The sequence below is a fragment of the Sinocyclocheilus grahami genome, unplaced genomic scaffold, assembly GCF_001515645.1.
Source record: "Sinocyclocheilus grahami isolate Dianchi unplaced genomic scaffold, SAMN03320097.WGS_v1.1 scaffold3.1, whole genome shotgun sequence".
Classification (NCBI taxonomy): domain Eukaryota; kingdom Metazoa; phylum Chordata; class Actinopteri; order Cypriniformes; family Cyprinidae; genus Sinocyclocheilus; species Sinocyclocheilus grahami.
Genome location: NW_015505182.1, coordinates 3,170,187 through 3,192,107, shown reverse-complemented (window position 1 = coordinate 3,192,107; position 21,921 = coordinate 3,170,187). Strand labels below are relative to the sequence as shown.

Sequence of the window (21,921 nt, the reverse complement as noted above, 5' to 3'; positions counted from 1 at the left end):
AGTGTGAAAGCAAACCGCACCAAACAAAAAAAATCAACATTGTATTTGGTCCGGACCAAAGCAAGTGAACTAGCGGACTTTCCTGATGTGAATACACCCTTAGAGACAGATTACAAAAAATGTAAGCATTTAATTCATAAAATGTCAATGTAATAATAAGCTAATAAGCTAATGCTGAACAACAGCTTTTTAAACAGGTATGTCCCCTCCAACATTTGTAAATATGTGAAATAGATCAACTTTTATCGGAGAGTGATTTCCCACTACAGGAGGCCATGCAGTTTAACTATATGCTTTAGTTTGGAAGACTAAATATGACTCATGGCATTTAGGACAACTTGAGTCATGCTTTTTCTCCAACTCACCCTGATGAGAGTGGCGTCATGGCCTTCAGGCTGTTAGGGTTACGGATCATCTTGTCCAGGTTGTTGACAATCTGGCTGAACTTGGGCCGGTTATTGCGGTCTTTCTGCCAGCAGTCCAGCATGAGCTGATGGAGGGCACTGGGGCAGTCCATAGGAGGGGGCAGCCGGTAGTCTTGCTCAATGGCGTTGATGACCTGCAGAGGGAGACACAGATCTGTGAGGGTCTCTAGATGCTTATTAAAAGGGGCGGAGAAAGATACACTTGTTGCATCCCAAGTATATTAAAAGTTCCAGTGACAGGTGACAAACGATAGCGGGAAAGAGGGAGAGATGGCTTCGGAAAATGACACAAGCCAGATTTGAACTCAGGATTCCTGTATAAGCAGCACCATGTCAAATGCCAGCCACACTATTTAAACTATTCGACAACATAACATCTGTAACTAGTGTGTGTTAGTCTGTGGGCAACATTAATGTGTAACATTATAAGATAATCTAATGTTTAATCAGTATAAGTAGAAGTTTAATTCTTAGAATTGTAATACAAATATTACATAATGTGTAATGCATTAGATTTAAATTCATTTACTTTAAATAAATGTAATTTATTGCCATAAAACTTTGTTTTGATAGGAGCTGTCAGCATGGCGCGAGGCAGGTGGCAGTAGATATGAGCCAGCATCTGGGCGGGGGGTTGTAACACTCCAGGAGACAGAGGATTGATCTGCAGTCTTCATAAATGCACTGTGATCATTATCTGGGTCTTAGGGGGACACAAGGAAGCCATTTGTCATTGGCCACAAACACACACATGATCACACTTACACAACCACACACACACACACACAGACTATAAATAAGCGGTCACAGTAAGCTGCTATCTAAATATCTCCTAAATCAGCTATAGATCTTGATTATAAAGGTGCTGATAACAACAATTTGGCAGTACAAGCGTTTCCTCTCTGATCAAATGTGCAAAAAAAAAGAGCAGCCTTAGTGTTACTATGTTTTTTGGCAGTATTCGGCCTGAGTCTGGCTCCCATCCGTCCTACTCATTTCCAATCAAGCACATCTGTCAGATTAAACATGATTAACACATGGCCTGTAATATACACGCTGACTAAATTGTACATTTGGAAAATGTGCTGCAAGTTGTAACAGGAAATCAAGAATGTCACTTAAATAAAACTTAAATACATCTCTATCAAATTAACTGTGTAGCGTCACTAAATGTGCAAAACAGATACTGAGCGTTTAAATGAACTGAACCGATGGATGTACCGTCACATCTGAATGAAACAGGATGCTTCAAGCAGCCTTGGTGGCCAGAAACGTGATGCAAGGCCATGAAGTGGAAAGCACGAGCAGGACCCGAGTGAGACCTGTCGTTCCCCAGCTCATTATCGTAGCCATTACGGGACTCCATTCAAGGCCTGATTAATCTCATTCAGGCGCCTCAAACAGCCAACCCGATGGGAGGACTGCAAAGCTATCTGGAACTGCTAATAAGATAACTGGTGAGATCTGCGCTCCCTCTTAGCACATTAGCGTTCACACTTTCAATTTGAAACTATTTTCATTATCTGGACCCATAATTTGCCTTTTCCCAGCCACCCAGAGGGATGCTAGAAATGGGAACTTTTTTCAAGGGCAGGGACTGTTTAACGTGGCACATGCTTTGCATGTGAAATCATCTTTTTGTTCACCAGGAAAGGAGTATGAAGTACAGGTGAATTTCTTTGGTAGCGTTTGTGAGAGTAAATGATACCCTTTGACACAATACAAGGACAATAGCTTGAAGACACTCTCTTAACATCACATGATGTAGCCACCAAAAGCATACATTCTCCAAAACAAACACAAATACAGTCCAAACCTCTTTGTTCCAAACCCTGAAAAATGGGATTTCTTGACGCAAATCCTTATGTCATCTTTGCATTCTGAAGCCAATGTGATGTGATGATCGGTGTGGCTGTTTCTGCAAAGACTGATTGCACTCATGCAGTGTTTGGGGTCTGAGGTTTGGCCTCGCACACAGCAGAGCAGCACATGGACAGATTTACGATGTGCTCTCTCTGCTGTTTACCTTAGCCTCTGATTCAACATTGCTGCACAGCATTCATCTATCACGCGCTAACATACGGCAACCAACCAACAGCCTCTGGCATGATCATTTCACAGTGCTTCTATTGGAAAACTGTTTTATAAGAAATTGGTGGTTTTACTTAGCAAAGATGAAGGTTAAAGGAAAAGGTTATGAGGTTGGAGTGAATAAATTACTAAAGTAAAAAAAGTTTTGTAACTGTATAAAAAATAGGAATTCAAACTCTTTAATCATGAAACAATTTTTAACCAAATTCAGCATATTACGCAGCAAAACCTTTTTTTTTTTTACATTGACACCAAATCAGCATATTAGAATTATTTTTAAAGAATCATGTGGCATTGATGACTCGAGTAATGACTGCTGAAAATTCAGCTTTGCCATCACAGGAATAAATTAAATTTATTCAATAAATATTAAAATAGAAAACAGGTATTTTAAATAGTAATGATATTTCACAATATTCCTGTTTTTATTTTATTTTTCATCAAATGATTGCAGGCTTGGTGACTTCTTTAAAAATTTTTGTAATAATGTAAGATGTAATAATGTAAGATAATGTAAGTGGTGAGGTACGTACGTCCTGATTGGTCATGTCCCAATATGGCCGCTCTCCATACGACATTACTTCCCACATGACAATCCCGTAGCTCCATACGTCACTGGCGGAGGTGAACTTCCTATATTGGATGGCCTCTGGGGCTGTCCATCGAATAGGGATCTTCCCACCCTGTATAAACCCAAATCATAAACATCAAGTCATCTCAAATCAAAGCACAAGTTTGCATTATGTTTCAAATCAAATATTACAAAACGTCTCACCAGGGCACTGGTATAGGTGGGATCCGATGTGTCATCCTCCAAAAAGCGTGAGAGTCCGAAATCGGACACCTTGCAAACAAGGTTACTGTTAACTAAGATGTTGCGGGCGGCCAGGTCCCTGTGTACGTAATTCATGTCTGCAAGGTACTTCATCCCAGAGCCGATCCCTCGTAACATGCCCACCAGCTGAATTACAGTGAACTGCCCATCGTTTTGCTGTAAACAAGTACAGAACAGAAATGGGTCAATACATAAAAATAAGTGGTATAAGTAGTGATTTTATTATTTATTTAGCATGAAAATTTATGCAGAAAAAGACAGAAAGCACTCATATTTTTCAATGACAAAGAAACATCATCTAGATAGTTATTTCACACTAAATAAAACCAAAGCCAAATTACTTTTATAACAAGTTATCTAATGAGATTTAAATGGATATAAAATTATCATTTAATAAATGATAACAAAATAGTGATAATTTAGGTCTACTAAATGTTAAAATACTACTTTATTTATTTGTTTACTCTTCTATAGTTTTATTCACAGAAAGAGACATAAAAAAATAGTTTCAGTATTGATATCAATTCTGGCCTTGATGTTAAAAACCTGCTATTTATTATTTAAAATATTATTTTTTATGTTGTTACTACATTAATCTGAAGATTTAATATGAATCATTAAATATTTATGATCACAAGTTAGTCTATTAATCACAAAAAACCTGATTAATTATTAAAATCTTGTCTTAAAATTGATCCACAGCCCTACTTATAAAAGGCTTTTGTAAAGGTAAAGTGTGTGCGCACAAGAAAAAAAATAAATAATAATTTGCACATTCCTAGTATCAACTCATAGTAACTGTGCTACAGCTATCTCCTCTGGCTAACATATAAATCCCAAACAACAGCAATAACGCAAGAATAGAGCTGTGGAAATCACGGTTAATGTTTAGTATGCCCAGTCGGATAAGAGTAGAGACTGAACACAATGCATTGAGTCAAGCCTGGCTTGGGTTAGCTGTGCAAACGCTCTGGTGAGGATTGGTAGAGTTTATGCTACGCAATGCTAGATCAGACATTCGATGATCAATGCAGGCCGTGGCAAATCTTGCAGCTGTTGACCATGGTGGTCAAAAAGCCCTTTGCTCATGAGGAGGTCCAGCAGTTTCTGACCCAGCTGTGCTTGCAGCTGCCTCCATCTGCAGACCCTCCGCAGACAGCCATGAAGCAAGCAGCATTCAGCTTTTGATCATACGATACGAGCCCAGCAGGCGCAGTGCAGACAGACACGCACGCGTCAAGTGAAGAGAGACGGAAACCACTGGATTCTGGATGAAATAGCCATGAGATGTCTTCATTCTGTGTCACATACAAACCCTTCCTCCTCTGAGCAGCATGTGTCACACTCAAACCCTTCCCCCATGTTAAGTCGACTTGATCAAACTTTTCCTCAACCCTCCACAGCAATTAAAAAGCAGCATCCATTATTCATAAAGCTGAAATCCTTCGCAAATACAGCCTGGCACTCTAATCTGCTCACAGTGTTTGCCTATAGTTTAATTGGAGGGATTCTTCGCCTCAAAGTTATTTGGATCTGCAGTCTGAGTGAAGCAAACATTCTTTCTTTTCCCGATTATATGTGAATTATTCTATCCATGCTGTTTCTTCTTAGACACGTCTTTGCTGTTGGTTCTATTTGGCTGTGCTTAACTTTTCATTTGACAACATACCTTTTTGAATTTCTTTCCCTTTTGCTCTCTCTTGCTTCTTAATCTGCCACAAAACAACATTGGAATTTGGATCAGTGCAAGAACGACAGGTTAGCATTGAGTCTCCCTCTCTCTCAGTCCTGTCTTACAAGAGCTCCATCAGACTCATATTCTAGCACTTCAGCACTAACACACAATGTTGTCATCCGATGTCATAGAGAGGTGCTACAACAGAGGTGTGTTGTTTTAAAATAATTCAGCGTTCTGTCAGAAATGGATGACAGTCTTGAAGAAACAACACAATTGTGCAGCTACACAAAGATCTGAGGAGTTTCAAAGCTCTCGCACACCACCAAACTGACATTATGAGAGCAACAAAAAAAACATTAGCTAGTCTTTTTCAAGTGTTTTAATATAGCATCGTGATTTGAACTCAAGAGTAAACGTGATGTATGAGCTGTTCATTGCCATTTTTTTACACTTCTACTTACATTACTAGACATTAGTCATTTCTTCACGCGATGGCATGGAGGGCATGTGTGTTCTGTAATGGGGTGGGCTGTGAAAGTGTAAACATGAGCGAAACAACTGGCTGGCCAAACAGCTAAAATAACATCAGAACCTCACAATTACAGAGGTTACCGAGAGCTGGATCTGATTGTGGTGAGAAGAAATAAATTTAGTTCAAATGTCTAACAAATGGCTGGTTGTTTGGTCCCTGTTTACTCGCCTTCGTTTAAACACCACAATCATGAAGGTTTCAGGTTCCAGATAATTACACTTCCTGAGCCTAACATCCCGAAAAGCTAGGCATCAAGGATAAAATACGTTTTCTCTCATGATAGATCAGAAGCAAAGGCCTTGCTAATGAGCAAAATAAATCATTCCTTCCCCAAAGATTACATATTTACATAAATCAAAGGTATTTTTTTTTCAACGCAACACACAGAGAGCCCAATTAGTAGCGATCAAGGCATCCGGACACCTATTTTATCCACATCGGCTCTGCACTGAAATCAAATTGACGCGTGCCAGTCATCGGCTGACAGTGGCATTTTCTTCTCATTCTCCACTCTTGTTCTGTAAGCAAGGATTTTGGCAAATTCTTGCATTCGGATAATCATCTAAATGCATCTGCAGGATGGATGCTGTCACTGGAAACTGGAGAGAGAGACAAAGTAGTTTCCTCAGGCTAAGAGTTTTCAGATTAAAACACCAAGCACAATTTTCTGATCGCTATGTGTGTTCTGTAATATAGGTCGGAAGCACATGTGGGGGCTCAGTTTGTGAGACACACCGCTCATCTGACGCTTGTAACGCAGAGAACGTGGCCGAGAGAGCGTGACCAATGCAAAATGAGGGCATGACTAACCACAGAGCAACGATTCAACTATTTCTTTAAAGAGACCGCTTTAAAGCCAATGTTAGTGTGGTAACCCATAGAGATGAATGGAAGAGAATTGAGCTTATTACAACAGTCTTACAGCTAGAATCAATACTGAGAGTAGATGTTTGCTACAGAGGGGTAGCTGGGTATTAAAGAGAGACCCTGTGGAGAATTACCCAATGGACAGCATGAGAAATTAGGAGGGAGCATTTGTTTGATGTTCACCATGCTGATGTGCATACACACCTGCTGATGAGAGATTGAACTGGAATTTGAGTCATGTTTACATTACTGAGCTTGCGTTAGCGTGGGGAAATCCATATTTTTATACTGAATCAGTTAATTCAGAGGGTTTCGAGGAACTAGTTAAAAAAAAACGATTGACTGATTTGTCATTGCCCAGAGATGTTCATACACATTGCTCTTCACATTTGGGGTATAAATTCATTTAAAATTCCCAGCCAATACAGATAAGGTGATAATCATGGCTAATATTATAATTTCACATTATTTTGTTTAAACAAATATAACACAAAAAATGTAATTAGTTGTTTTAAATGTGAATGTAGGCATCACAATATTATAATGTACAGTATGAAAAATGCTCATTTTCTTTTTAATTTACATTTTAATTAGGTTGTATAGATTGCATAATAGTTATTACACCAAGACTCGGCGCAAAAATGCTCACCCTGAGGAAAGAGTCCAATGAGCCATTCTCCATAAACTCTGTGATGATCATGACAGGGCTGCTCTTGGTCACCACGCCCTCCAAATGGATGACATTGGGGTGATCAAACTGCCCCATGATGCTTGCTTCACTCAGGAAGTCCCGCCTCTGCTTTTCTGTGTAACCAGACTTCAGTGTTTTAATGGCCACGAACATCTCCCTCTTTCCTGGGAGCTTTAGGTTTCCACTGCACACCTCTCCAAACTCTCCTATGGACAGAGGCAAGTGCACTGTTCTTTAGGTCAAGGCACAAGAAAAACTTCCATGGTAGAACACTCTTGGACGTTTGGAGGTTTGATTACCTGCTCCAATGACTTGCTCAATTTTCACACACGAGATGTCAATCTCCTTAGCAAACTCCCTCACAGCTTCATTGGGGTCTTCGTATGTAAATGGATCAATGTAGATCTTCATTCCTGGTGACACTTGAAAAAAAAAACAGCTATAATACTCAAAACATTTTACAAACGCTGCACAAAATACCGTACATCAGAATAATCAATGTTAATGTCTGAAAATATTAGTTATTGGGGTCTCTGGGAATGGCTGGCTTTCCAGTAGCTTTGGATTTTAAGCATGACATTGGACCAGCTCATGACTACAGTCAGTGGAGTGTAACAGCAATCGCCAAGTGAAAGATAAGGCGCTTTAATGTATGTATCATCTCTGGGGTGTCATAGTCCCTGGTGGAGACCATATATCAGCAATTTCCACTGCTGCCAATCAAATGGCTTTTGGCTTCAGGTAAATTGGCTTAAGGTGAACTTAAGTTTGCTAGGACTTAAGTCATTCCTGCTTTAAATGCAATTATTCAGTCTCTCAGCTTCAAATCTATCTGAAGGCATTTTAATAGACATCGTGTCTTCATGCAGCTGGAGAGGCTTTCTGTTGGTGATCTGGCTGCACAGACGTTTTTGGAATTGATAAATGTGCTCTTGCAACACACAAGAAAAAGATAAATAGAGTGGGAGAAGCGAATGGCATCAACCATCAAAAGATTTGTGAATGTCAAACTATAACAAATTGATGAGGTTGTAGTGTATGTGCTACTCTGGAGAACGTTCTTCTGAGCAGAGCTTACTTTTTAAGGGATAGTTCATCATTTACTCACCCTCACATTGTTCCAAACCCATGTAACTTTCTGTCCTCTGTGGAGCACAGAAGGAAGCGTTTAGCAGGATGTTCATACTGCTATTTTCCAGATAATGAACGTGGATGTTTCTATTTGCTTTCATGATATGGACAAGAGCAGCATGAACATTTTGCCTACCATCCTTTTTTCACAGACTAGGACAGTAATACCGGGTTGAAATGACATGAAGGTGAGCAAAATAGTGACAATTTTCATTTTTAGTAAACTATGCTTTTAAGATTAAGAAACTGTCTGAGACAAAGAGAGGGAAAATAATGAACAAGACACAAGTGAGAAGAGTGAGAAAATGAGAGCTCTTGAGCACTAATGGATGCATTCAGACTTTGGTTCTCCAGGTTTTACTGGCCCCATGCTCTTCCAGAAATCATTTCAATAAATACAGCATTTACAGCAGTCCTTTACCACTGATTACACAGCATAAAAGCTGTTTAAATTGATAAGGAAGGGCAAACAAAAATAAAACTTAGTGTTCAAAGTGCCAGACCATTTTCATTCAGCAGAGTGAGCAAGAGAGAGATAAACTATAAGCCCTCAGAGGCAGAGCAAGCGAGCGAGCTTGGCTTTAAATTATTGCCTTGAGAGAATCTTAAAGATTTATTTCTATAAATGGAACAGCACTCCGAGGCGAAGATGGTATTTACTGAAGTATTGCTCATTTTATGACTAATCTTTGATGGATCTTGCTAACTTTGAAACACCTGGCACTGAGATTTTTGCATTAGCTTTGTGTACTGCTTTGATGGGAATATAAACAAGTGATGGAAAAAGAACTGAGCAAGAGAACAAAGATGAACCACAGAATCGCTTCTAGGGGAAGTAGCTTATGCACTCTGATGGGATTTCACGGGAAGCTGTGGGATTAATATTTCACAGATTAATCTTGAGAAACTGAGGTCAACTTTGAGATAAAGGTGTGTTTGATGGTGAAAGAGATACAGTATCTAAATAGATTTGTGTGAGGTGGGTAAGTGGGAGAAATGGAGGGCATTAGTATGTAAAATGCTGATGGTTTACTGGCTTGAGGAAAGTACTGTATTTTAGAATTTTTTATCAAATAAATGCTGACTTGGTGAGCATAAGAGATTTCCATCAAATAACATATAAAAAAATAAACCATATTTTACATTACCCGTCAAAAGTTTTTGAACAGTACGATTTTTAATGTTTTTTTGAAGAATTCTCTTCTGCTCCACAAGCCTGCATTTATTTGATCCAAAATACAGCAAAAACAGAAATATTTTTACTATTTAAAATAACTGCTTTTTATTTGAATATATTTTAAAATGTAATTTATTCCTGTGATCAAAGCTACATTTTCAGCATCACTACTTCAGTCTTCAGTGTCACATGATCCTTCAGAAGTCATTCTAATATGCTGATTTGCTGTTCAACATTTTTTTATTATTATTATTATCAATATTTATAACAGTTGGGTACATTTTTCCAGGATTCTTTGATGAATAAAAATATACAAAGATCAGCATTTATCTGAAATAAAAAGCTTTTGTAACATTATACACTATTACCATTCAAAAGCTTGGAGTCAGTATATATATTTTTTACTTTTTTTAGGGGGGGGTGATAGAAATTAATAATTTTATTTAGCAAGGAAGCTTTAAATTGATCAAAAGTGATGATAAAGTCATTTATAATGTTAAAAGATTTATATTTCAGATAAATGCTGTTCTTCTTAACTTTTCTTTCATCAAAGCAACTTGAAAAAATTCTACTCAGTCGTTTTTATCATAATAATAATAATAATAATAATAAAGGTTTTTGAGCAGCAAATCAGAATATTAGAATGATTTCTGAAGGATCATGTGACTGGAGTAATGATGCTAAAAATTTAGCTTTGAAATCACAGGAATAAATTACATTTTACAATATATTCAAATAGAAATCTGTTATTTTAAATGCTCTATTTTTGCTGTACTTTGGATCAAATAAATGCAGGCTTGGTGAGCAGAAGAGACTGCTTTCAAAAACATTGAAAATCGTACTGTTCAAAAACTTGACTGGTAGTGTACATTTTAAATGAATACATAGTGTGTGTATAGCAGACCTAAGTACTCACTGTGGCCGCTGGTGTAGTGCTGCAGCTTGTCTGTGTATTCTGAATCTGCTCTCTCGAATCCACGTCTGCAGGCAAACAAAGGAAAACAGCTCTACTTGTACTGTTTAAAAAGGTGTTAAAGCCATGAAAACAACACTCACTACTGCCCACCATCATCTTGTTAACAACCTCGTCATTAAACGAGTTTTTACAAGCTCTGCTGCTCTGTAAATGTCCGCTAATGAAGCAAATCAGGACAAAAGCATGGGAGTTTGACAAGTTGCTGGTATAATTGGGGGGAAGCTATGCTAATGGTTTACATGTTTAGAACACCGCAAGTGGAACCCACCGGTTGCAAACGATGATGATGACCACCACCGCAATGAGGAAGACCAGACCAGCAGCTGCCGAGCCAATGATGAGAGGCAGCTTCTCTTGAATGCTAGTGTTGTACTCCTCTGTAGGCACACACACATATCTAAAAGTTAGCACTTCCTGACAAACCCCAGCAGAGTGTCTCTATATCTGATACAGCCTTGAGGCACAGGAGTCCTGCAGGGTATGTCTACACAGGTGAGAGACCCTCACTTCCCCACTTTCGCAGTGGGGAATCTGGGACAGGAAGGCCTGTGTGAGATACCTTCAGGCAGACGGGGCTGTACACTTGGACTGCTTAGCTCCAGCAGCATATGGGCAGGCGATGGAAGAAATGTGTTGGGTGGTGTGTATTGGTGCAAGACAGACGGATTGGGATGCTGGGAAGGCCTGGGGAACTTTCTTTTCCCTTCCTCTCCTGCCTAGCTTTCTCATTCTTCCCTATTAGTTTATAATTACAGACTATTCGTTTACAATGCAGACAAACCCCTGGGCTTATTACGCAACCCTAGAGACTAAGTACATGCTAGCGTGCTACCAGATTTTACGACATTTAAACATTTGCTCCAAGCGCCCAAAAGCTGAGGTAGTGAGTAAACAAAAACCTGAACTTCATCAGGTCTCATGTGAATTCAACTGCACTGTAACTTCCTGTTTAATCGGTTTTAAACCTCTTGCCAGCCTGCTGGCATGACACTTCCGTGTTTGGATCACCTGGCTGAGTTGCTGTCTCTCATCAAGCCAGCAGAAAGCTTGGGAGGATAGATCATAATAATTCAGACTCTGCTCATAATAAGCGGCTTAGGGAGTGAGCAGGCATGAGTGAGGCAGCTGCGTCTGAATGAGGTGATCTGGGAAAGGCAAAATGATGGGCGTCCATCCAATGACATGATTCAGCTACCATTCTTCCTCTTCAGTGTTCTGGAAGCGGGACAGAATCCAAAAATACTGGCCCTAACTACTAAATAAGGGAAACTATATATATATATCTCAACAAAATCTCACGGTACGATAATATCTCGATATGAAGTCCACGGCACAATATTTATTGTGATCTTTAATGAAAATTAAATGAAAATGAATGAAAATCTTGCAAATTTTAAAGTTAAATTATTCTATCTAATGCACTTTGAGTCAGAAAAAAAGTCTTGTACCTGAACCTCTCAACCCTTTTTTAGTTATGGTATTCTGTCCCAGTCTAAATTACATTCACACTGGTGTTTTAGGAAGCCAAACAAAAATAAAGCATAAAAAGCGAATATATAAAGTGAAAATAAAGCATAACTGGTGGCCATTGCGTTCCCAAACGCGTGCTAAACTCACAGCACATGCAATAAACGACTTCACTGCATTCACTGTAAACAGAGCCGTTCTGAGGCATGGAAAACACCAGATCACGAGCTGATCACCTGAATGAAATGCGCGCTTCGCTTTGAAACGCACAGAGAAAACAGACTTGATGAAGGGATTAAGCCATACTGTGCTTTCGGTTTTATTTCGTTGATATCAAGACAGTTTTGCTGTCGCAATATCACGATATTGATAATACCGATATCCCTATATATATATATATATATATATATTATAATGACTATTCATGTATATTTTAATATATATTAATATATATTATAAGAACTATATTTAATGCTGTTGTTTATATATATATATTTTTTTAATTTACAAAATATGTAGTGTTGTGTATCTCTAACTACAAGTCATCATATAAATATATTCAAATGTAATTTTTTGGTCAAAGATATCATTTATATACTGTACTTACACTACTGTTCAAAAGTTGTGTAAGTACAGTATTTTTGAATTTTTGTTTTTTTTGGAAAAAAGTTTATTATGCTCACCAAGGCTAGATTTATTTAATCAAAATACAGTAAAACAGTATGATTGTGAAGAAATTTTTTCTCAAGGAACATTTCTTATAATTATCAATATTGAAAAAATAATATTTTAAGTTTAAGCTGCTTAATATTTTTGTGAAAACTATTTTTTTTCCCAGAATTATTTCATAAATAGAAAGTCAAAAGTATCAAAAACAATAATTTACTGACCTGAATAGAAAGTTCAAAATGACCAAATTGACTTAATCAATTGAAACATTATTTGTCATTACTTTTTATACTTTTTATCAATTTATTGCACCCTTGCTGAATAAACATATGAATAAAAGTTACTGACCGCACACATTTGAACAGTAGTTTGAAAATAATAAATAAAAAATCTACAAATTTTCTTCTCAGATCTAATCAGAAACATGAAGCGGAGAGAGGACAGATCATTTGGAGATACCTCTCGCTAACGTGGATCATAATTAGAGAATTAGATTAGTAGATGAACTATCTGCCTCAGCAAGTCAATTACACACAGGTTTGCTCTTATAAGAAGTGGGAGATGTAAGAATGATGGGCTGAATCATATGCGTGTAATTTATTCCCATAAAAACCAAATCTGAAGAGATGATGTAGATTTTTGGATGAAACAAACCAAACCATACATAAACCATATTCACCCTCAGTCATGGTCTGGAAGTACATCTTGCCACTGTACCGTCCGAACCCTGCCACCGTACGTGCTCGGACCTGGAAGACATAAATGCCTCCAGGTTTGAGGCCACGGATGACTGCGGTGTTGGTTTGACTCTTTACTATGGAAGAGTTATGCTCCGTCTGGTCCTGAAACCAAAAAAGAGGTAAAGACATAAATTTTACAAATCCAGTGGCGTTTTGTCACAGTTTTTCACACTAGAGGACATCACAAGAGACTCCGAGGTGTACATATGGCTCTCTAACAGGACTATCTATCTCATCAAACCCCATCAGGAGAGCTCGACTGAGGGTGCTGGGCAGAGGAACGGTGGCTGACACTTTCAGGCCAGCCACGATTCATTAGTCTGGGCTGAAAGCTGTGGCCATTGTCGCGCCGCTTGAGTGTCTGTTTGTGATAGCGAAGGAGAAGCAGAGAATGTAGGACTCAGCGTGTGTGTATATACATGTACTACTTGAGTGCTCCGCTTTTTTCCTGTCAGTTCTATTTCTGAGCTCTGTGATGTGAGCTTTGCTGCAGTCTGAGAAGAGTGTTTTGACAGGCGGTCCTCAGCACTGTCTGAGAAAGGAATTATACTGAGGAAAGAGTTAGAACAGGAGCAGAGCCCTGGGGACCGTCAGCTTGTGTATGTGTATTGCAAACAAAGAAAGAAAAGACAGAAAGTATCTGTCAAACTATGCGTGTTGTATTTAAGGGCGTGGCTTTCTTATGTGTGTCAACCGGCGAAACAAAAGCGAGCGAAATGGGAGACTGAAAGAATATCGGCATGCTATGTGGGCAAGCACAAGTTAGCGTGTGTGTGTTTTCTGCGGCCTGTGCTGACAGAGAGGAATCTGTAAGTGAAATAGTTTTTTTTACTGCAGTGAAATCTCTGTTATTTTAGCCACTGGTATCCGGATCAAACCACAACAGCCTTTTGCAGAGTGACTGTGTTTGTAATAACCCTCGACAGCACAGGAGTTCGCTATTCATTTCCAACAGCTGCCAAAACCCCCAATTAAACAGCAACGTAAACGAATAATCATTTTCAAAAGGAACTTTAATACATCAACATTAATAATAATAATAATAATAATAAAAGCAATAATATAATAAAAATGTGCAACAACTAAATAAAAATCACATAATTTAAGTTAAATTGTAAAATAAATGTTTTATATATATATATATATATATATATAAATAAATACAAGTATATAGTAACTATTTTAAATGTGTTTTTTACAGTAATATTATGTTTATTATTTATAAAATATGTATCTTTAACAAGTCTTTAATATAAATCTGTTCAAATTTACATTTTTGGCCCAATATATAATTACTGTATGTATGCTACTGTTCAAAAGTTTAGGGTTGATGATTTTTTTTTTGAAAGAAGTTTCTTTATTTATCAAATATTTATTTGATCAAAATACAGTAAAACAGTATATTTGTGAAGAAAACATTTCACAAGAAACATTATGTCTTTACTTTGATTTTTGTATCAATTTATTGCACCCTTTTTAAAAATCACATCATAAATAAAACAATAATAATTATTATTATTATTATTACCACATTAACAACAACAGCAATTTAATTTGAACTCATGCATTTATAAAATACTCTCACAAAACCGAGAATAAATAATGCATGCCTATGATAATGTTAATTGACACTGCATGCATTCCACATTATAAGTGTGTAACATGAATTACACATTACTCAAGTGTGTTTATGTGATACCTTCTCATAATACTGCAGCTCGTAGTCAAGTATGACCCCATTGGGCTGATCTGGCTGCGACCAGGAGAGAGTGATGCTGTCAATGGTGCGACTGACCTGATGCATGATAGACACTGTAGAAGGAGCTGGAAAAAAAGACAGAGCCATATTATATACAGTATTTAAAGAATGATGCAAATCAAGTTGTGGATCAACTTACACATGCCTTATATATAGTGACAGAGGCATTCAAGCACAGATCCTGGTCTGTGATTAAACAGATGTAAATCACACTGCGCTGAACCACATAAACAAGGTGGCAAGGGGAATTTCCAGGTCAGACTCAGTCTCTGTCACTGTCTCTGTCATTGGTCATGGTTCCTCAATGCCATTTAATCTAGCCTGAAATCTCTTGTTATATTTTCCTCAAAAGGAAGGCGGGCTGATTTTGTGATGTGCTGAAAACAAATAAAACCAGGTGCAATTTCTACTCATGAAAACAACAAGTATGGTAAACACAACTGGTGTTTTATGTTTTTATGTGTGAATTATAGAGTTTATTTTTATAAGCGTGCTTGGTAATTACAGGGGAAAGTGTGTCAAACCCTATATTAGTGGCTCTGTTGTGTTGGACTTGTCCAATCTGACGGCCGTACAAAAGAAAGTTCCCCCCATTTATTATTGAAATAAATGTCCAGGGTGTTCCTAATAGCTATTAAGCATTAGAGCGTGGAATACCGGGACAAAAAACTCAATGGAGATGCTCAGGAACGCAGTTGGAGCTGTGTGGGGTTTGGAGAGGCCAGGATTTATGTCCCTTGCTGTCTCCAAGACACGGGCCTCTCCTCAGGCACGCACTTCACTATGAAAAAGCCACTCTGAGGGAAAGCCTGTGGTTGCTATCAGCTTGAGCTTACAGTCTCTGGGGTTGAAGGAGAGCTTAAGTGGCTTATTTCCCGCTCTCGAGATCCCAGAATGAGTTGTAAATCTGTCTTGAATGCACAGGTAATAGAGGAGGTCCAGTGCTTAGAAGAGCACTGTTCATTTTCAGTAAGTTTTCTTCCTGGGGGTATCAGCAACATTTTGGCTTTCAATTAATTGCCATAAAATTAATTGTGGTTAGTGATTTAATTGTTTGTTTTGTTTATGTTACTTGCAGCAAAGGCTTAATAAACATCAAGGGTCGACAACCTTTTGGGCATGAAGTGCCATTTTTCATTTTTCTTGTTAACTAATTTTGCCAGTCTAGCTCGTCACCCTGTATATTGCTAAATAAAATAAAATAAAATAAATCTAATTTGTCCAAACTGACTTCCGAACAAACTTCCCTATTTATTAAAATGAAAAATATCATAGATAAAATTTTAATTAATTCAATGTGACTAAATAAAATCAAATAAAAAAAGAAACAAAATTCAACTTGTCCAACCTGACTACTGTACAAAGGAGAGATCCCCTGTTTATTACTAAAATAAAATAAAAATACAATAAATTCAATTTCTTTATGCTTGCAATATTGTAATCTACAGTGCACAATAATCTCAAATAATTGCGGACAGGCAATTACATAATAATTGCTACAGTCCTAATCCTCCCTGTGGCCTATGACCAGCCGTTCATTTATCAAAACATACTTATTGGACAACACAAGCCATAATGCTGAACAAGCTGCATTCTTGCTGTCCCTGCCAGTTAATAAATATATGCCAGAGTATAATGAATGGCTTCCCAGGTCTCTGAGCACTACGGGAGGGCTTGTGAATCCTCTGTCGGTTTGCACCATCATGCTCGGTCCAACCCAGAGCTGCGTAATGAAAGGCAAGCGACCAGCAGCATCTTGTCAACATTAATGTTGGAATGTGGAATCAACAGAGGACTAATAAGACAAGCAGTCAGGCTTCCTCAATGGGGAAGCATACAGGCATCTCATTATATCATATATATATATATATATCTATATACACATTAAAGGCTGACATACACGCTTTGTGCCCAGCCTGTCTCTGGTAATCCAATCTGGAATAATGAAAATAAAGTCAGAGCATGTACAACAGCTCACAGGGGTGAACATATGTTAATTTGAGAGAGCTGAGAAGGTAGAATGTAATGGTTTTCCGGTTACTGGAGGCGGAATGACAGCCTTCCATCACAGAAAGTTAGAAGGCATCACAGTTCAAATGAAAGGAAAACACTACACTCTAAAAAAGGCTGGGTTAAATACAACCCAATGCTGGGTTAAATAGGGACAAACCCAGCAATTGGGCTGTTTTGACCCACCGGTTGGGTTACTACCCAGAAGGTTGGGTTAAACATTTAACCCAACCGCTGGCTCAAAACAGCCCAATTGCTGGGTTTGTCCCTATTTAACCCAGCACTGGGTTGTATTTAACCCAGCATTTTTTAGAGTGTAGTATGATGGTAAGAAAGTGACAACTTAAAAACCTTCTTAGTGAAATCACAGTTATGATTATAACAGCTAGTGAAGTGTCCGTTCTACTCTTGCAGAATTCCAGTGTTTCCACACAATTACTCTCTATGGTACAGTTGATGAGGGCTATTTATCTGCAAGCCTAGGTGCTTAACTTTTTCCTGGCAGAAGGAGTGTTCGGACACATTGGAGCGATCACACTATGCTTCGCACGCGGTCGTTGTGCGTGAGGTGCAGAAAACAAAAGCATGAGGAATAGATAACATTTGCATATGGGCGCTAAGGAAAACAACCAGATGGGATGGAACAGTCATGTTTAAAAGTTGGATGGAATAATGATGACCTTATACATACATATTGTAGATATCCAAACAGTTCATTTGTTATTCATTCATCACAGTTCTGGGCATCAAAATTTATGAGCTGTTCTTCTGGATCTAATATGACAGACACTGGGGTTTTTGCACACTTTATGACAATTATGCAATCGTTTCTGAGGCCCAATTCTTGCCTTTATACCAGTATATCTTCAATGTCTATAAGATCTATAATAAATAATATACTGGGTTTACCGAGTTAATTCCACTCATATAAGTTTATTGGTCTTTAATGGGGCATGGTCTTGCATGCACAAAAAACATTTCTTGAGCTCTGATCCAAACGAAGCTGGTAAATAAGCGCCTTTCAGCCATTATAGCTACAGCCAGCCAAGTTATGCTGGATTCTTTCTTAGAATTCTGACAAATACTACGCCTAAAATTCCAAACAATAAAATGCATAGATCGTGAAACATTTTTTATGTTAAATAACACTTAATAAAAGATGCTCAATTTATTATTGTTATTATTATTTTTTAAAGAAATGAATACTTGAATAATTGAGCAAGGACATGTTAAAACAAAAAGTGATTGCTACAAGAAAAAAAATCTAATAAATACGTTTTTTTTTTACTCTCTATCAATCAAAGAATCCTGTATAATGGTTTCCACAAAAATATTAGAAAAGCACAAACATTTTCAGCTGTGATAATAAAGAATGTTTCTTGAGCAGCAAATCAGCATATTAGAATGATTTTAGAAAGATCATGTGACACTGGAGTAATAGCTGAAAATTCAGCATTGACATAATATTCATTTAAAATATATTAATATAGAAAACAGCTGTTTTGAATCGTAATATTTAAAAATATATAAATAAAAAACAACCCAAACTTTTGAATTGCAGTGCATATATATGAATATACACAAATAACATAATTAATGTTTTTGTGTATGTGCAATTATGATTTAAAAATCATGATCATTTTATTTATTAATTTACATAATAAAATATTGCACTGTATGCGTGATTGCCTACACAAAAATCTACATATTAAAGCTGCAGTCCGTAACTTTTTTTGGTTAAAAATTATCCGAAATCAATATTTGCACAAGTACATAACCAGCCAGTGTTCAAAACTATTGCCTTACTTTAGCCCGATTCATAACAGTTAGCTTATAATAATGTTTTCTAATTTGAGTGGTACGGGTAAGTTTACGTGGGAAATTCGAGCATGGCACTGCGTCATTACGTCACGTCTGTAAACATAAAGACATAAAAACATCACGAATCCGGTTCATGGACTTCCGTCCAATTACCACCAGAGGTCGCTCTTCCATTTTTATGACTCTCTCACTACACAGACTTTCACATGTCACCCCGGACTACATTTCCCAGCAGCCATTTCACTAATCACACGTTCACCTGAAACCAATCACACACACTATATAACACACACTCTTGTTTAAGCATTTATGCTGTATAGCGTAGCTACTTTACTGAGCCAGTTCCCTGTCCTTGTTTAAGTTTCTAGTTCTAGTTTCCTTAGCCTAGTCAAAGTCTTGCCTTGCCTGTTTTCTGATCTTCTGCCTGTGTATCTTGGATTAACCCTTTGCCTTGCTGTTTCGGACTGTGATTGCACCTCGCCTGGACTATTGCTCATTTTATTGGATTACCCCTCTTGTCAAGCCCTTTGGATTATGCTCGCTGTTGATCGACCTACGCCTGTTTATCGGATTACTCTTGTGTCTTGCCATCAATATACCTGTTGCCATTGTCTGACCATAACCTGACCATTCTAATGAATAAAGCTTCGCAAATGGATCCGCACGTCTCGTGTCCCTGTCGCCCTGTTACACCCGGCTACTAGGCTATCGCATGTGAGGATCCTGCAGGTGACGGATCATTTATAGCCTTTTCTCACAGCAGCCAGAATAATTAAATGTATCATTTTGATGGCGGATTGTAATCCAGAAAGGATTATGTGTTTATGAAACACATGTGAATGAAATTTTATTATATTCCAGTTATAAATGTGCTTCTGATTACAGATAGCCTGGTATTACAAAGATTTGTATTTTAAAGAAAACCAGTTCGAAGGGAGCATAATTAGCTTTTTGGGTTAAAATAATTTCTTAATATGAAATTCGAAGAGTATGACAATTAGATTATACTGTGCAGAAATTTAAATCTACATGCTAATACACACTATACTCATAGTCACCAATGCTGATGTTGTTAACATTAATCATTTGAGAATAAAGTATAACAACAATAATAATTTAAACGGTTTGATGTGACATGAGCTAAACGATCTTTAGATTTAATCACCATTGGTAGCGAGATTTATGGTAATTTATGGCAAACGTGGCAGACTTGTTACTTACTAGGTCAGATGGCAATATACGGTGAAAATTCTTATGTGGGTCATATTCCAAGACGTAGGCTAGAATCTGTGATTGTGAAGTACAGTAAATATCTACACCAGTGCAGTGACTGACTGCCACACATACTCTTCAGAACATTAGATTCATCCGTGCTGGAGCCGTGCCAACTCACAACCCACGCAAGCTAGATAATTCCGCACACAGCTGCAATTCCAGGTTTTCAAACAGAGATGGCAACAAAGAGGCAAAACTTATGGACTTCAGCTTTATGTCCAAGTAAGCATTATCTGAGATTTAGTTCTGAGTTCTTAATAATAGGTGTGTAATGAGGGATAATTAGGGACAGGGTGAACAGTGAGTGAGCAAAGAATGTGTAACCAAAAGCTCGGCTTAATCATCAAATAAAAGGCTCTGACTAATGTGGAATGTTCTCTCAATCCCATTGGCTCTTCACTACGGGTCTATATAATAGGTTTGGAAGGCATGTGGATCTCATTTGGAGCCGAGTTGTGGTGTGGAAGAGCGACATAGTGATTTGGTAAGGTTGGTAGAAGTAGCCCTTGCAGGTCAATGCTTATAAATTTCATCCACCCCCATCGACTCCCCAGAACCTTTTACAGTAAAACTTCCCCACGGCAAGTTTTTCCCAGCACAATCTGACAGCAGCTGCTGTATCTCTACTGCGCAGGAGCGTACACTGCGAGTATCCCCTATTTACGAGACTCCCGTCCAGAGAGAGCCAGAAAGGAGGGGAAGAACCCGCTACATTTGCATGTGACTTTTAGATTCCTAAAAAAACAAATGCAGAGAGAAACAGTGCATCTGGCAGGCGTCCCTATTTCCCATCTGTATTGGATTGAGGGTTTTATGTCTCCACAGAGTTTCCAGTGCCGTAAAGCAGTGCACCCCCTTTTCAGTTCATCAAGCTTTAAACCATCTGCACTGGAAAAGATTGAAGCATTAATGTACTCCTATACACACCATAAGCTAAATCAAAAGTAGGCACTTCAGCGTCTTAAGAAGATTGCAGACACTTACAGAGAGTTTGAGTCTAATCTGAAACCCTCTGCACAGTTTCGCTGCTCTAGGAACTCTGGTGTTTAGAGAAAACCCGGCTAAGTCTGCAAATGGCAGCTGTCCAATGACATGCATTAGCATTCCTTTTTTTATGCATAGATGCATAGTCAATGGGTATGATGTATATCGACTGCCATCTGACAGATCTCATGAGCTTCACAGACAACCAGAGGTATGTTGGCACATCACATCTAAACAAAGGAACCTGCTCAACTCTTGTTCTTTCTGTTAACGGAGAGGAGGACAAATTATATTAGCTCTTACGATTTTGTTATCCTGCCATGACTTATTTGGGTCAAGACTTAGAGCAGTGAGATAATCATGTGGGCCCAAGCCTGTACGTGATTTTAGCATAGGACCTTGGTGTAAAAAAAATGCTAATTTTATTTACCAAACTGCAGAATCAAATACAAGAAAACATATATTGATTTTTGTTTTGTCATTTGCATATTATATACTATGTCATGGCATGAATGTACATTAGTAAAATTATATTTTGTTTAGTTTTTAATGACCTAAAACAGATGGTAGTGTGATGTTTTGACCTTGCAATCTATGCACAAGGAGTAGAAATAAAGAGTAAATAAATCAAACGAAGCAGAGGGTGTTTGTAGTAATTTTTAAAGCCTCAATGAATTTCAGGGTCATATCAAACTGCAGTTTCATACGAATTACACTAGACATTTGTTTATGCTTCTCAGCCTTTTTAAACATTACAGAACAACACGATTAACTTCTCCAATTCCAGCAATAA

The 21,921-nt window shown here is 37.9% G+C and overlaps 1 protein-coding gene across 1 annotated transcript in view; it reads right to left on the bottom strand.

The window, feature by feature from the left end:
• Nucleotides 1-21,921, bottom strand: part of LOC107568432 (ephrin type-B receptor 2) — a 177,605-nt gene that overhangs the window by 9,635 nt on the left and 146,049 nt on the right. Inside the window, exons 6-14 of the mRNA XM_016254435.1 lie at nucleotides 14,979-15,103; nucleotides 13,219-13,381; nucleotides 10,672-10,780; nucleotides 10,344-10,408; nucleotides 7,419-7,541; nucleotides 7,078-7,325; nucleotides 3,292-3,507; nucleotides 3,050-3,199; nucleotides 366-559 (exon numbers count right to left, since the gene is read on the bottom strand). Of these exons, the coding sequence (XP_016109921.1) occupies nucleotides 366-559; nucleotides 3,050-3,199; nucleotides 3,292-3,507; nucleotides 7,078-7,325; nucleotides 7,419-7,541; nucleotides 10,344-10,408; nucleotides 10,672-10,780; nucleotides 13,219-13,381; nucleotides 14,979-15,103 (1,393 nt within the window). The remainder of the gene's footprint in view (nucleotides 1-365; nucleotides 560-3,049; nucleotides 3,200-3,291; nucleotides 3,508-7,077; nucleotides 7,326-7,418; nucleotides 7,542-10,343; nucleotides 10,409-10,671; nucleotides 10,781-13,218; nucleotides 13,382-14,978; nucleotides 15,104-21,921) is intronic.